Source organism: Solea solea, chromosome 2 (genome assembly GCF_958295425.1).
Source record: "Solea solea chromosome 2, fSolSol10.1, whole genome shotgun sequence".
Lineage (NCBI taxonomy): Eukaryota > Metazoa > Chordata > Actinopteri > Pleuronectiformes > Soleidae > Solea > Solea solea.
This window is the reverse complement of record NC_081135.1, coordinates 10,989,122-11,003,122: the sequence shown is the minus strand read 5'-3', so window position 1 is coordinate 11,003,122 and position 14,001 is coordinate 10,989,122. Positions and strand designations below refer to the sequence as shown.

At 47.2% G+C, this 14,001-nt stretch overlaps 1 protein-coding gene, 1 long non-coding RNA gene and 1 other non-coding gene across 4 annotated transcripts in view; 2 read left to right on the top strand and 1 right to left on the bottom strand.

Annotated features, from left to right (window-relative positions):
* Positions 1 to 765: 765 nt before the first annotated feature.
* Positions 766 to 12,942, top strand: LOC131475475 (uncharacterized). 2 transcript variants are annotated; one of them, XM_058653637.1, is made up of 15 exons: positions 766 to 934; positions 6,022 to 6,099; positions 6,983 to 7,426; positions 7,785 to 7,882; positions 7,970 to 8,076; positions 8,160 to 8,225; positions 8,315 to 8,472; positions 8,559 to 9,004; positions 9,275 to 9,596; positions 9,714 to 10,482; positions 10,565 to 10,777; positions 10,873 to 11,189; positions 11,491 to 11,744; positions 11,881 to 12,132; positions 12,265 to 12,942. In XM_058653637.1, the coding sequence occupies exons 3-15, from the start codon at positions 6,986 to 6,988 to the stop codon at positions 12,938 to 12,940; spliced, it is 4,119 nt and encodes a 1,372-aa protein (XP_058509620.1). In that variant the 5' UTR covers positions 766 to 934; positions 6,022 to 6,099; positions 6,983 to 6,985; the 3' UTR covers positions 12,941 to 12,942. The 2 variants fall into 2 exon arrangements, with proteins under 2 accessions (XP_058509620.1, XP_058509629.1); XM_058653646.1 differs by lacking the exon at positions 766 to 934 and having other exon boundaries at positions 6,026 to 7,426.
* Positions 4,266 to 4,336, top strand: trnag-gcc (transfer RNA glycine (anticodon GCC)). The gene has a single exon. It is a non-coding gene; the product is annotated as a tRNA-Gly (tRNA).
* Positions 12,943 to 13,338: 396 nt separating the features above from the next.
* The window catches only part of LOC131475428 (uncharacterized), a 5,319-nt gene continuing 4,656 nt past the window's right edge, over positions 13,339 to 14,001 (bottom strand). Inside the window, exon 3 of the long non-coding RNA XR_009242505.1 lies at positions 13,339 to 13,514. This is a non-coding gene — a long non-coding RNA (uncharacterized LOC131475428). The remainder of the gene's footprint in view (positions 13,515 to 14,001) is intronic.

Here is a 14,001-nt window from a genome sequence, read left to right as displayed (position 1 = left end):
CTGTGCACGTATTCTACGGCAGTGACGGTAGTGAATGGAGTTGAATCTGTAGTTGTCCCCACCGTTATATTGTGTTCATCGTGCGTGAGTGAGACGTAAGTTTATACACACTGTTAAGTAGTACGCAGTCTCCTGCTATACCTGGCGTGAGCCTGGACCGGCCGCCATGTTGTGATTATTACTCTCGCGCGCGACATAATAATGTAAGATATATTAACACAGGCTGGTTAATATGTTCAGATTACCTTATATATGTGTCCTAGACACATAACGCCGTTTGATTGTGTGTGTTATACCACGGATGGGTTCTACATCGAACACAATTAATGTTTATTACAGTTGCTGGTGATAAATTGTCATGATGCGGTCTGAGGCGCCCCCGTGTGGCCAATAGAGAATACCATTGTTGTCATCATTCTCACTGCATTTGTTGTATAGTACTATTTGTGTGTTTAGTTCACAACTATGTTACATTATAATGTACTAATACATTACTGTTCCCTTTATTTATATATCTCAGGAAACCACACAACAACACATCCTGTACACTGTTCCCATTTTGAGAAATAAAGAAGGGTTAAATAAACCTCTGGAGTAGCTGCAGTTTTTCTGACAGAAGACTAAGGTCAGCCTGTGTACGCCAGCATCCAAATAATAATCTACATAACTGGTATCAAAGCACTGTTGCCTTTAAAGTGCATTATCAAAGCCCCTTTGTTGTATATTAACCTTCGTATGTGCCTTTGTAAATCTACTATCATCAGAACCTGTGCGACTTGTCGGTTTTACTGACTAACTGACGAGTCTCACTGCTGTTTAACTGCTGTCTAGCTTCCGCTAACTGTGTGTGTGTGTGTGTGAAATAAACCTTCAGAAAGACAGTCGAGTGTGCATTTGGACTTTCTGGGTATCTTATAGGACTACTGGAATTAAGCTAAGTATCACTTCTGTAGGTCTTTCTTATTTTGTTGCTTTTTCATTAATTGCTATTGTATCTAGCTGGGTTGCTTGACTTTTGACTTGTCTGGGGAGTAGCCAACACAGCTGAGTAAGATTTAAACCAGACCCAAACCAGCATTTCTCAGTGTGCATTTGGACGTTCTGGGTATCTCATAGGACTACTGGAATTAAGCTAAGTATTTAAAAAAAAACTTCATTGAATTTCCATTGGCTACAGGGGAGTGGCCAACACAGCTGTAACCAATCAGCCCCTAATCAGGTGTCTTTTAAAAAAGCAGCATTCACTTTGAAGCGGCAGCTTCAGTGGCAGACAAAGGACTCTAAACCGGAGGCTAACAAGGAGGCTAACAAGGAGGCTAACAAGGAGGCTAACAAGGAGGCTAAGTACCTGCCTGCAATTGTTTTTCTACCTTTCATATATGTGCACTTTTTTTTTCTTTCTTCTCGCAGATATTACAAACCTCACATTCACTCACAGCATCACCGTAATCTGTCCTCACTTATCTATCCCACCCGCTCCACACACATCCACCATCTTGTTGCAGGGGGCCTGTGGAACTGCCAGTCAGAGGCCGAGCTAGAGGGGGGGCCGGGGTAGCACTGGACCCCCCTGAAATCTGATTGGACCCCCCAGGTGCGCCCCCCAGATGATTGACATATTACGCTACCGCACGTCTTGTCGCAAGGAGCCAGTTGCATTTTTAAATCAGTGACGCCTATTGACTGCTAAGCCCCTCCTGTACACTAGTTGGCGCAAAGAGTTGTAATCCACATTTATTAGAAGAAGAGAACCGTTTATCGTTGCTGGAGTGTGTTGAGCCAGGAGAACAGGACAGCGGATCAACACATGACACGACGAAAAAGAAGAAGAGAGGTAGGATAAATAGACTTCATGGACAGTGAAATCCTCATTCTAAAGTAAGTTTTACGGGGGTGTCGTAATAAGGCACTGACAGTGACTCATTAGGAGCCACGGGTATAAAGTTAACAATGTTAACATTAAGTTACATCTCATGGTGTCTACAGATGACCAGTGTCAGCTTCCAACGGCTAACGTTACATTTAATTCGGGTTGCTGCTTAGGATGCATTTACATGTTTATCCGATGATTTTAGAGGACTGAAACTAGCAGACAATCAGCCAGCTAGCTGTTTCATGTTCTGTTTATCCTTCACGTCTTGCCCTGTGTTATGTCTCTATACTGTTGGTATACGTTACTGGTATGTTTGTATACATTACATAAATCTGAAACTAAAATATAGGGTCAGTTGAGAATGAAAAGTCAGGGGGACAAGATACTTGACAGTCAGGCAAAGATGAGACAGACAGACAGACAGAAAGAACTCAGCTCTGAGATCAGCAGTCCTTGCAGCTTCCATCCTGTGACTAGTCAGGAGTGAGAATGTGAGGCACAACACAGCCCATCATCACCAGGTCAGAGCATCTACAGAAGCAGTCGTAGTCACAATCAAATGCTCAGTTCAGTAATTTTAAGTTAAGTTTTAGATATTTGAAATGTTGGTTACTGATGTGGGTTGTTTTTTCAATAACGGTTGCATTTCTAATATTAATATTTTTATACAATGCAGTTCCATCGAAGGAGGACACAGAAACCTCTGATTCTGACGAAGATGTTGGTGAGCCAGACCCGGAGCCAGCTGTGTCCAGTGTGTGTGTGTGTGTGTGTGTGTGAGTGGGTAACTGTGAGTGAGTACCAGAGAGAGCATTTTCATCATTTTTGTAAAAATGATGTCATTATTGAAAAATTGTTGCCAAGTTGTGTTTTACATTTTGTACATTGTTAATAAACTGCAAATTATACACACAAATCTGATCTCCTGTGTGCTTAGTATGTACATTTTAACATTAAGAAACTCAGATTGCAATTCATTGGTCGAGAAACAAATTCATTGTCATAGTCTGTGGACCCCCTGAAATAGCCTTGACCCGTCTGAAGTAAATAACTACAGACCTGTCTCTCTTCTTCCTTTTCTTTCCAAAACTCTGGAGCGTGCTATCTTTAATCAACTCTCTTCCTACCTTCACTGGAACAACCTTCTCGAAACTGCACTTCTTGCTGTCACTGAGCAACTCCACACTGCCAGGGCTGCCTCTCTCTCATCCTCTTGGACCTTTCTGCAGCGTTTGACACAGTTAACCACCAGATCCTTACTTCCTCCCTTCAAGAACTAGGTGTCTCAGGCTTTGCACTTACCCTACTCTCATCCTCAACCTTCAAAACCGAACATACAGAGTAACCTGGAGAGGATCTGTGTCGGAACCCTGTCCTCTAGCTACTGGGATCTCCGCTTGTCTGACTGACATCTCTCAGTGGATATCTGACCATCACCTGAAACTCAATCTCGACAAGACCGAGTTACTTTTTCTCACAGGAAAGGCCTCTCCCACCACAGATGTGTCCATCATCCTCGACAACGCTGTGGTAGCTCCTTCTCATACTGCAAGGAACCTGGGTGTGACACTTGATGACCATCTCTCCCTCACTGCCAACATTGCTGCAACAGCTCGATCTTGCAGATACATGTTGCACAACATCAGAAGGATACGGACTCTTCTAACCCAGAAGGCGGCACAGGTTCTGGTCCAGGCTCTTGTCATCTCACGCTTGGATTACTGCAACTCCCTCCTGGCTGGTCTCCCTGCGTGTGCCATACGACCTCTGCAACTCATCCAGAATGCAGCAGCTCGACTGGTCTTCAACTTACCCAAATTCTCCCACACTACACCGCTCCTCCGCTCCCTTCACTGGCTTCCTGTAGCTGCTCGCATCCGCTTCAAGACTCTAGTGCTTGCTTTCCATGCTACAAACGGATCCGGTCCAGCCTACATCCAGGACATGATCAAAACCTACACCCCAGCCCGCCCACTCTGCCCCTCACTGAGAGGATCGCAGAGGCATTCACAGAACTCGAGACTGTTCTCTGTCCTAGCTCCCAAATGGTGGAACGAGCTCCCCATTGACACCGGGACATAGATAGATAGCTAGCACTTTATAGTTTGGCTTACTTGAAGCTCTTACTTACTTCTAGCTCTTGTTTGTACCCAAATGTTTAAATGCACTTATTGTTGGTGGCTTTGGCTAAAAGCGTCTGCTAAATGACATGTAATGTAATGTAATGCCCGCCATACTTGTTCTGGTTGCCCCTTTCAGAAGGGATTATTGAGAAGATATTGAGATTATTGAGAAGGTGATGCTACGACAGGTATTTTCACACAATTCTCAAATGTTACGACGCATCTCATTGGACAATCGAAAATCATGGGTCACATGGTTGGAACAACAAGCATTGGTGGTTCAGTGGTAGAATTCTCGCCTGCCACGCGGGAGGCCCGGGTTCGATTCCCGGCCAATGCAACAATCTTGATTTTCTTTTCCTTAAGTATCTGGCATTTGATTTTCACCATTGCAGTTATTTATTATTTTCATTTACGTAACACATAACTTTTATTTGATAATATAGTTTGTATGTAAGGCTTGTAGAAAGAGCTGCACAGCAGACATATAGATTTATAGGTTTAAACTATAGGTTGAGTTCAAGTTTAAAGCCAGCTGGGAGACGTTTGACTCTCTAAACAGATTCCAGGTGGTCTATCGCTTTAAGAATTGGAAAAAGTTATAAAACATATAAAAGATAATAAAAAAATCTTCATACACGTGAATAAAGAGCATTAATTCACTATTTGAACAAAAAAGCTTCCACTTTGAAAAGTACAAAACGTTCGTAAAACATGTCGAGGAACGAGAAAAAAGACGCTGTCTTCTGTTTCTCCGCTGCGGCTGTGCCACCTCTTCTTTTCTCTCAGAAAGGACCGTCTCCTTACTGTTCAGCCAAGCGGGAAACAGCGCCGCCAAAAACCTACTTGTGGTCAGAAATATATTACATCCGTAGTGGTTTAGCACTACCATAGAGAATGAATGGGAAACGTTTTATGGCCGTTTAGCTCAATAAGTATGGGCCCCATTCCCGGCCAATGTGCTTTGCAACGGCCCTGAAACGTTTGCCATTCATTCATGTTTTTAACTTTAAGTGGAAGCTTTTTTGTTCAAATAGGGAATTAATGCTTTTTATTCGCATGGATGAAGACTGTTTTATATCAACTGGTACCAGGTTTGTTCGGTGATATTGTTGTCAGTGTCCAGAAACATGAACGTTTCTGATTATTTATTATTTAAATATTATTAATAGGTTTTACAGTGGTATTTAGATTTCAATATATCTAGTATATGAATATTATTAGTAATAGGTATTGCAGTGGTAGCGATCTATCTATTATCTATTATTCTACATGTATATATTACAATATCAAATGCCAGAATACGTAAGGAAAAATAAATATTGTCGCATAAGCCGGGAATCGAACCCGGGCCAGTGCATTGCAGCCCACAGTTATTTGGCTAAACGGCCGTAAACCGTTTCCAATTCATTCTCTATGGTAGTGCTAAACCACTACGGATTTAATATATTTTTTGACCACAAGTAGGTTTTTGGCGGCGCTGTTTCCCGCTTGGCTGAACAGTAAGGAGACGGTCTTTTCTGAGTGGAAAGAAGAGGTGGCACAGCATGAACGTTTCTGATTATTTATCATTTAAATATGAATAAATGTTGCAAATAAATGTTGCATTGCCCGGGAATGGGGCCCATAGTTATTTAGCTAAACGGCCCTAAAACGTTTCCTATTCATTCTCTATGGTAGTGCTAAACCACTACGGATGTAATATATTTTTGACCACAAGTAGTTTCTGATTCATTTAAATATTAATAAATGTTGCAAATAAATGTTGCATTGCCCGGGAATGGGGCCCATAGTTATTTAGCTAAACGGCCCTAAAACGTTTCCTATTCATTCTCTATGGTAGTGCTAAACCACTACGGATGTAATATATTTTTGAGGACCTCCTCTGTCCTAAATGTCTTAATTCCTTAAGTCTCGCCTCCCAGCAGCGCAATCGTGTTTTCACTGGAAGGTTCTAAATAATGTGTACACAGAGTGCAAACCATGCATGTTTTCATTGGACTGTTCTATTTTACTCCTCTACAGGCATTAGCCGTTTGTGTTTCACCCTCCCCCAGACGGACTTGTCGCAGGCGAAGTTCAGTAGTCGTTGAGCATCATCACGTAAGTTATGCCGTTTTTGTCTTCATAACAGCACAATACAGCATTAGTGTTCTGTGTGATTTTATTTCTTTACTGTTGTTGCTCATGTCTTGAAATAATTTGACAAATATTCCGAGTAATATACTTTCGCGGTGTGTGTGTGTGTGTGCGTGCGTGCGTGCGCGAGACGTGCAAATACTGTGTTTGGACGACGGTTTTATATTCTATAAACTCTCGGGTAAGTGTGGTATAAATGCTGGAACGAATTATTGTGAATGTCTTGATATAATTTGACAAATATTCCAATAATATACTTTGCGGTGTGTGTGTGTGTGCGTGCGAGACATGCAAATACTGTGTTCGGACGACGGTTTTATATTCTATAGACTCTCGGGTAAGTGTGGTATAAATGCTGGAACGAATTGTTGTACATTTCTTGATATAATTTGACAAATATCCCGACGTAATATACTTTTGCGGTGTGTGTGTGTGTGTGTGTGTGTGCGCGAGACATGCAAATACTGAGTTCGGACGACGGTTTTATATTCTATAGACTCTTGGCTAAGTGTGGTATAAATGCTGGAACGAATTATTGTGAATTTCTTGATATAATTTGACAAATATTCCGAGTAATATTCTTTCGCGGTGTGTATGTGTGTGTGCGCGAGACAGTAGGTCACTGACCAGCCATTGTCAATTTGTAATGTCTGATATGCTGATTAAAGTTGACAGTATTACCCTAATACTCCTAATGGGCTGCTGATATGCTGACATTACCCCATCGATATAAACAGTGTTATTCTAACACCCTGGGGGGGTGTAGACAGGTCATGTGTGTAACAACAGTGCAATTAGTCAGTGAAGTGTATTATAATGTACTGTTAAGCTGCTTCTTGTCTTTCAGAAAATGTTTTTTTCTCCCACCTTCCACTTCGAGCCCTCCTCCAATGATCTCACCCTTCGTCCTACTGCTGCGGCGGTGGCCCTGGCCACAAAACACCGCCAGCAGACCACTGCCATTGTGAGGAGGACACAGAGGCCTGACGTCCTTGAGGCTGAGGCGAGGGCTAGAGCCTGTCAAAAGGGGGACGGCTCTGACGAAATGGTGCTGGCTGAGACTGAGCTCCAGTTTGGCCAGTACTGCGGCCAAACCTTTCGGTGGCTGCTGGAAAACGATGTGGGGTACGCCGTCTCCATCTTGGCGTCCCACAAGAAGGAGAGAGAGGAAGGGATGACCATGAGAACGCCCCTCATGGCAAACAAGGACGCTCTTGCCTCCTACGCAGGGCTTTTCCCACCCATGGTGACAGCCATTGCCAGGCGTAGGTTGGGCGAGAGCTCCAAGCAGGTATGGCAGGTCGCTCCTTCCTGCAGCTGTTAGACTGTACAACAAACACTGCTCGCAGTAGACCACATATAACCAGGCTTCCACGTGCAATATACTGTCAATTTGCAATATACCTATACATATTCATACTGCAAATATCAAGTCCATACTGTGTATATTGTGCTGTTTATAAAGTACGTCCTACATTCTATTTCTAACATATTTTTTGCAGTCAGTGTTAACATGTTTGTATGTTGTAATTTTCTTTTTTTGGTCATGCATGTTTATTACTTATCATCTTTATCTTTACTGTCTTGCTGCTATAACAATGCAAATTTCTCCTCTGCGGGACAAATAAAGGACTATCTTATCTCTTCAGAGTACAAATGAGGTGGATGACACGCTGTTGGGGTTTGGTGAGCACGCGCACCGTTCGTACAAGTCCTTGTACAATGCGAGGGACCGGGAGAGTCGAACGTAAGTAGTGTGTGTGTGTGTGTGTGTGTATGTACTGCATGTGTGTCTGTGTGTTGATTTTGTGTGTATTTCTTTGCTCTGTTACAGCTATGTCGATTGGTTACGCAAGCAAAAGAAGCTAGGAGCTGGGTCCAGGATGCATACCTTCCAAAACTATGTGCTGGCCCGGGACAAAAAATCAGAGCCACAGCCAGGTAACTGCACTGCACTGTCTACAAAACAGCCTGTGCTTTCAACAGTACACCAGTGCTTCATCTATGTTGTCCTTTGCCACCAGGCACCTCCTCCTGTGACCTATCTGACGCTAAGATGCTTGCCGTTGTCGCCGAGGTCGACTCTCCCAGTAAGTGTACATTTTGATGTGAATTCACTTGTAATCCACTTGTAATGCACTTGTAATGCATCGCCCTAACACTGACATGTGTTTGTCAGGCACGTCCAGGGACACCCCAACAGCTGTGGTCCCCTCTTCCTCTCTCTCCTCCTCCGAGCAGCCACTGGAAGGGCCAGAGCCAGGGCCAGGGCCAAGGCCAGAGCCAGGGCCAGGGCCAGTACCGATGGCGCCTAAGAAACCTGCCTCTGGCAAAGAGGTATGTATGACGTGTGTGTTAATGTGTGCCTGTCTGCTGCACTCTCACTAACTGTGTCTCTGCTGTATGCTGTGTGTGTGTTTCAGCTGCTTCCTGTCAGCTGGAGGCAGACGCTGCCAGTAGAGCAGCAGGAGTGGGTGGGCCGGGCGCTGTTCAAGAGGGAACCCAGCAGCGGGAAGGTGGTCCTCACCACGCCGCTCAAACTGTGGTGGCACCCTCCTGGCCCCCGGCCCCTCTACACACAGCTCCCCGCCAATGCTCACGACTTCTTCCAGCGCCCATTCTTTCTGTGGATGCCCTATCGGATGTGGGCATATCGTCTGAAGTGCCCTGCCGATGGGCGGAAACTGATGGGCGCTGGACTGTACAAGACCGTCCGGAGGGTCTTGGACATGAGCGGGTGGTACTTCATGGCCACAGAGTACCTTGAGTGCCCCGCCTGTCACAAGAAGATTGTGAGCTGGTCACGGGACATCTTAGACCAGCTGGACCTCGCGCACCGCAATGAGTTTCCAGCTGTTCTCACGTACAAGTACGTCACTTTAAGGCATTCAACATTTGTTGATTTTATGTGTTTTCTCTTTTGGTTTTTATGTAATTGTGTGATTTTAATTCATTGTAAAGTGTCCTTGAGTGACCTGAAAGGCTCTTTATTACATTATTAATTACATTTATTATTATTATTATTATAATTATTATTATTTCCTCGACAATGCATTATTATTTTTGTTGTTGTTGTTGTTGTAGTAGTAGTTAACTATATTTGTCTGCGTTGTCTGTACACTCTCTGTTTCCACCCCAGGTTGTCCTGTGACATGGCGGTGATCGGGCTGTTGAAGGAGCGCACCCTGGGCAACGGTGTGGCTCGCCTCCGTGCCTCCCTGGTGGAGCATCACTCCAGGGAGTGGATGGCGCGGACGATCAAGTACCTCTCCGTGCTTGACAAGCTTATGGCACCTGGAGCGGCACCAAAAGAGGGGTCGCTCCCAGAGCTCATGAAGGTGCCCGGACTCGCCTGGTTCGGGTGGGTGTACGTCCTGGATGCCATGACCAGGCTGGACACGACCAAGGCTAAGGTGACGTCCATTTTTGGTGACATACTTAAGATGGACTCCACCAAGAAGGTGAGATTTCTCTCTCACTCACTCACTCACTCACTCACCCTCCCTCCCTCTCTCCACTGTGCCTTCACCCTGTATGACGTCGTGTGTCTAAATGTGTGTTTGTGATTTGTCTCGCAGATCACCAAAAAGCTTGCAGGCACTGCCGCTGGCTCGGCCGCCTGGATGACCAACGTTGGCAACGAGTACGGGCAGGTACTCGTGTCCGTCCTCACGGCAGCCGAGGGGGACGGACTGGCCAACATGGCGGCCGGCCTGATGCGGAGGTACCGCGAAGCCGGAAAGGCCCCTCCAAAGGTCATGTACGTGGACCGGGACTGCTGTGCCGCCGTGGGTACGTCGTCAGTACACAACATGTACCACGAGTGGCACGAGCTGGTGGTCAGGCTCGACGTTTGGCACCTCATGCGACGCTTTGCGAGGGGTGTCACCACAGACAGCCACCAGCTCTACGGCCTCTTCATGGCGAGGCTGTCCTTTGCCATCTTCGAGTGGGACGCCGGAGACGTCGCCCGCCTGAGAGAGGCCAAGCAGTCCGTGGAGGGGAAGGACGCCCACATCAAGTTGTCCGCCAAGGAGCTCGCTCGGCATTGTCGACGCCGTACGAGGGGTGCGGCGGAGACAGAGCGGCTCCTCCGGGAGGTGCTGGACGCCTTCTGGGACTTGACGGACAGCATGGGCGTCCCGTTGATCGACCGCGACCGCATGGAGGAGATCTGGAGCACACAGCGCTGCCACCTCCACTGCATCCAGGACCCGGAGGGGCTGGAGCTGTACGCCCAGACAGGTGAGCTCACCAAGGGCGGTGTTAAGCTCCCCGTCTACCGGTGCGCACGTGGCTCCACTTCCCTCAAGTCCTTCCACCTGCACCGGTGCCGCTTCATTCCAGGTCATTCATTTTACATTTTTATTTACATAGACATTTTTTTATACATTGCTTCTCACTTACACTTTGCTCTCTTCCTTCACAGGTACATCTGCGAGTGACTTACACTTCCAGGTGTACCTGCTGGAGGGCCTGATGCGGTGGAATGAAAACCGCGGACGAGCGGCAGTCCAGGGAGGTCAGCGATCGGCGCTGCAGTGCTACAGTGCCCAGCAGCAGAGCGTGTTCAACCGGCTGGCCCATCGGCTCAAGGGGCTCGAGCCGGTTGTCGACTACACCCAGCCCAGGGAGTACACAGGTACAGAGAGATCAGCGACAGAGCGTTTGTTGCTGTTGTCTCATAGCATCTGCTCATGTGTGTTTGTGTGTGTCTGTCGCTCGCTCTCTCTGCAGGGGAACTCTTGGGGGTAGAGTATTTGTACTCCCAGTCGGGCGCTGTGCTGCAGCAGTTTCCCAACGCTCCGGAAGGGACCGACGAGGACGAGGACGAGGACGACACCGTCGACGGCGGCACACTGACCGACGAGGGCTTTGAGGAGGAGGAGCCGGAGGAGATCCGTCTCCTGGCCCATCACGACGCTCTCCTCCTCCAGGAGCCCCACAGTGTGCCTGTGCGTGAGGCCTCGTCATCCCAGTTGGGAACTCCACCACCCCCCGTACCCCCCGAGGACGACAGGATGGAGGTGCAGCAGGCTGCGGAGGAGGATGAAGTGAGTGGACAGTTGCCTGTTAACGTTTCATATTCATGAAGAGGAAAATCAGTCTAAAAATAACGACAATCAAGTTAATAATAACAATAATAATAATAATCTATATTCTTATAAATATACTGTGTTTCTTATATCTTCATAAATGTAAACTGCTTTTGTATTGATCCAACATTAAGTGTGCTGCACTCCCATTTTTGCTGTAACAATAGCTGATGTACCGAGATCAAAACTTAGCTGATTTTCTCAAGAAACTTGCAGCGTCGCATCATGTGCAGTGTCTGTGTGTTGTGCTTTTTTTCAGGACGTCGTTGGGCCAGACGGTCACCCCGGTTACCATCACGTGGTGGCCCTGGCCCACGGCCTCGTGGAGCTGCGTCACCACGCCTTTGTCACCGCTCGTCAGTCCAGGGAGGTTGTCGCTCTCTGGGAGAAGCTGACTGAGAGGGACAAGGCTCCGGTGACCTTCCCCCGCCACCACCAGGACAGGCTGGTCAAAGGTCGATTCAAGACCAGCAACCAGCACGCTCACACGCCAGGAGTGGAGAGTGTGAAGCGGTACAAAGTCACTGCATTAAGTTATTTTTTTTTTTTTTTTTTACAGCCTGCTATAGTCAGTAACTAACACATTCTCCTCCCTCCCTCCCTCCCTCCCTCCCTCCCTCTCTCTCTCTCTCTCTCTCTCTCTCTGCAGTGTTGCCCTGGGTCAGGGCGCAGGAGCGGCACAGTCTCCTAAAGTCAGCAGGCTTGTTGAAGCCATCATGCTGGAGCTGTGCCGCATTCACACCCAGGACACCAGGACGATCGCCGGGGTCCGCATCAACCGCTGGGCTGGCATCATGAGGGACTATAAGCAGATCCGGCACAACGTGGTCAACTGTCCTGCCCTCATGGCGTGCACCCGCATCCAGCTGTTTGATGTCAATCAACGGACCCTGTCCATGTGGTAAGTCAATATGCTTTGGCTCGCAGCACTGATGTGTGTGTGTGTGTGTGTGTGTTTGTTTGTTGTCGTGATTAATATCTTTGTCATGACAAATCACGCATTGTTTCTTGTCTGTTTTTTATTTCTTGTAAGGCACAATGAGAGGAGCAAGGCGCTGATGAGGGACACCATCGCCCTCGCAGTTCCGGGGCCCAGCGCTCCCCAGGCTGCAGCGGAGCGCCTGCCTGCCCCACGGGCTCCGCTGCAGGACCCCCAACAGCCAGACCAGCCCCTTGAGCACCACGTGCCCGCAGATGCCTCGGGCCTGGCTGTCACTATCAGAGGGCCGCTGGCCCCGGAACTGTTTGACCTCATTGTCGACCACCAGAGTGCCACCACCTCCTCAGCGTCAGCCACCACCACCTCCTCCTCCTCAGCGGACACCACCACCACCACCTCCACAGCTTCGACAAAAGCCACTGCTCCAACTGTCGCTCCAGCCACCATCGCTCCAGCCATTCCCCGCTCTACTGCCTGGAGGCGCCGGGTACATGCTGAGATGGAGCGTCGTGCCCAGGAGCTAGGGAACTTTGCAAAGCCCTACAAGAAGGTTCCCCAGTTCATGTGCAGGCGCTGTGGCCAGCCAAAGACCAAGCAGTATGGCCACAGCCGCTACAAACGGGGGACCTTCTGTGCCCAGGCTGACGGGGGGACTGTGGAGCAGTGGCTGTCGGCAATGAAGGACAGAGAGCGCGAGGAGGCTGCCGCCGCCGCCGCCCCCACCCCCGCCAACACCATCCCTAACCGCACCATATTCCCAGCACCCTAGAAAATGTGGCATGCACAGATAGACACTAGGTGATGCTATAGTACCTGCCCTTTGCTCTCTGGACCAAGTTTTGAAAGTTATACGTGACGTGATCATATGGAAGAGGATTATGGCCACAGGGGAAAAAAACTTTTTAGCTGTGGTCAGAATTGTTGTTGTTTTGCTCTTTGCACTTGCCGTTTACTCCGTGTTTGGTGAACATCAATTTTCTTTTTTTTTTCCTTTTCTTTTCACCAATTTTCTTTTTTTTTTCCTTTTCTTTGTTTTTCAAAGTTTCTGAGCCTTCTGTGGGTAGCGTAAGAAAGCTAAACATGCCTTTGAGCCTTTGGGGAGGAAGCGCCAGTGTTGTCACGTCTCCTCCAGCTCTTCCATCCCCGGCCCATCTGCGCCTCCTACCCCTGTGCCTGTGCCTCCTACCCGTAGACGGAAGCACAAGCAGCACAAGGTGCACAGATGCCAGCTGTGCCTCCAGCCATCACAAAAGGACTTTGGGCACAGCAGGTTTGAGGGGACAAATTTCTGTGCCCTTTATTCCGGCAAAAGTGTGAAGCAGTGGCTGGCTGAGATGAGAGACCTAAAGAAACGCAAGCTGTTGTGAATATTATGTGAGTAGTGGAAAACAATGTGTACATCATGTTTTTCTTTATTGCCATTAGACTAACGAAATGTTCTATGGCTTTCACCCTCACACATATCAAAACAATGTCAATGTCAATGCTAATTAGCATTGTTTTTATGAAACTCTAAAACAGTGGCCTCATGTTTCTAAGCATTTCAATACAAATGGTGTCTGTACAAGACTTATTTTTTTACCGTTTTTCTTAAATATGAATAAATGTTGCATTGCCCGGGAATGGGGCCCATAGTTATTTAGCTAAACGGCCCTGAAACGTTTCCTATTCATTCTCTATGGTAGTGCTAAACCACTACGGATGTAATATATTTTTGACCACAAGTAGGTTTTTTCTGATTATTTATCATTTAAATATTAATAAATGTTGCAAATAAATGTTGCATTGCCCTGGAATGGGGCCCATAGTTATTTAGCTAAACGGCCCTAA

What these genes read in the sequence shown, in the direction of transcription:
- LOC131475475 (XM_058653637.1), top strand. Translation starts at nt 6,986, where the DNA reads ATGTTTTTTTCTCCCACCTTCCACTTCGAGCCCTCCTCCAATGATCTC. An exon ending in CCAGCCCAGGGAGTACACAG is followed by an intron (nt 10,778 to 10,872) that starts GTACAGAGAGAT and finishes CTCTCTCTGCAG; the next exon opens with GGGAACTCTTGGGGGTAGAG. An exon ending in CAACGGACCCTGTCCATGTG is followed by an intron (nt 12,133 to 12,264) that starts GTAAGTCAATAT and finishes ATTTCTTGTAAG; the next exon opens with GCACAATGAGAGGAGCAAGG.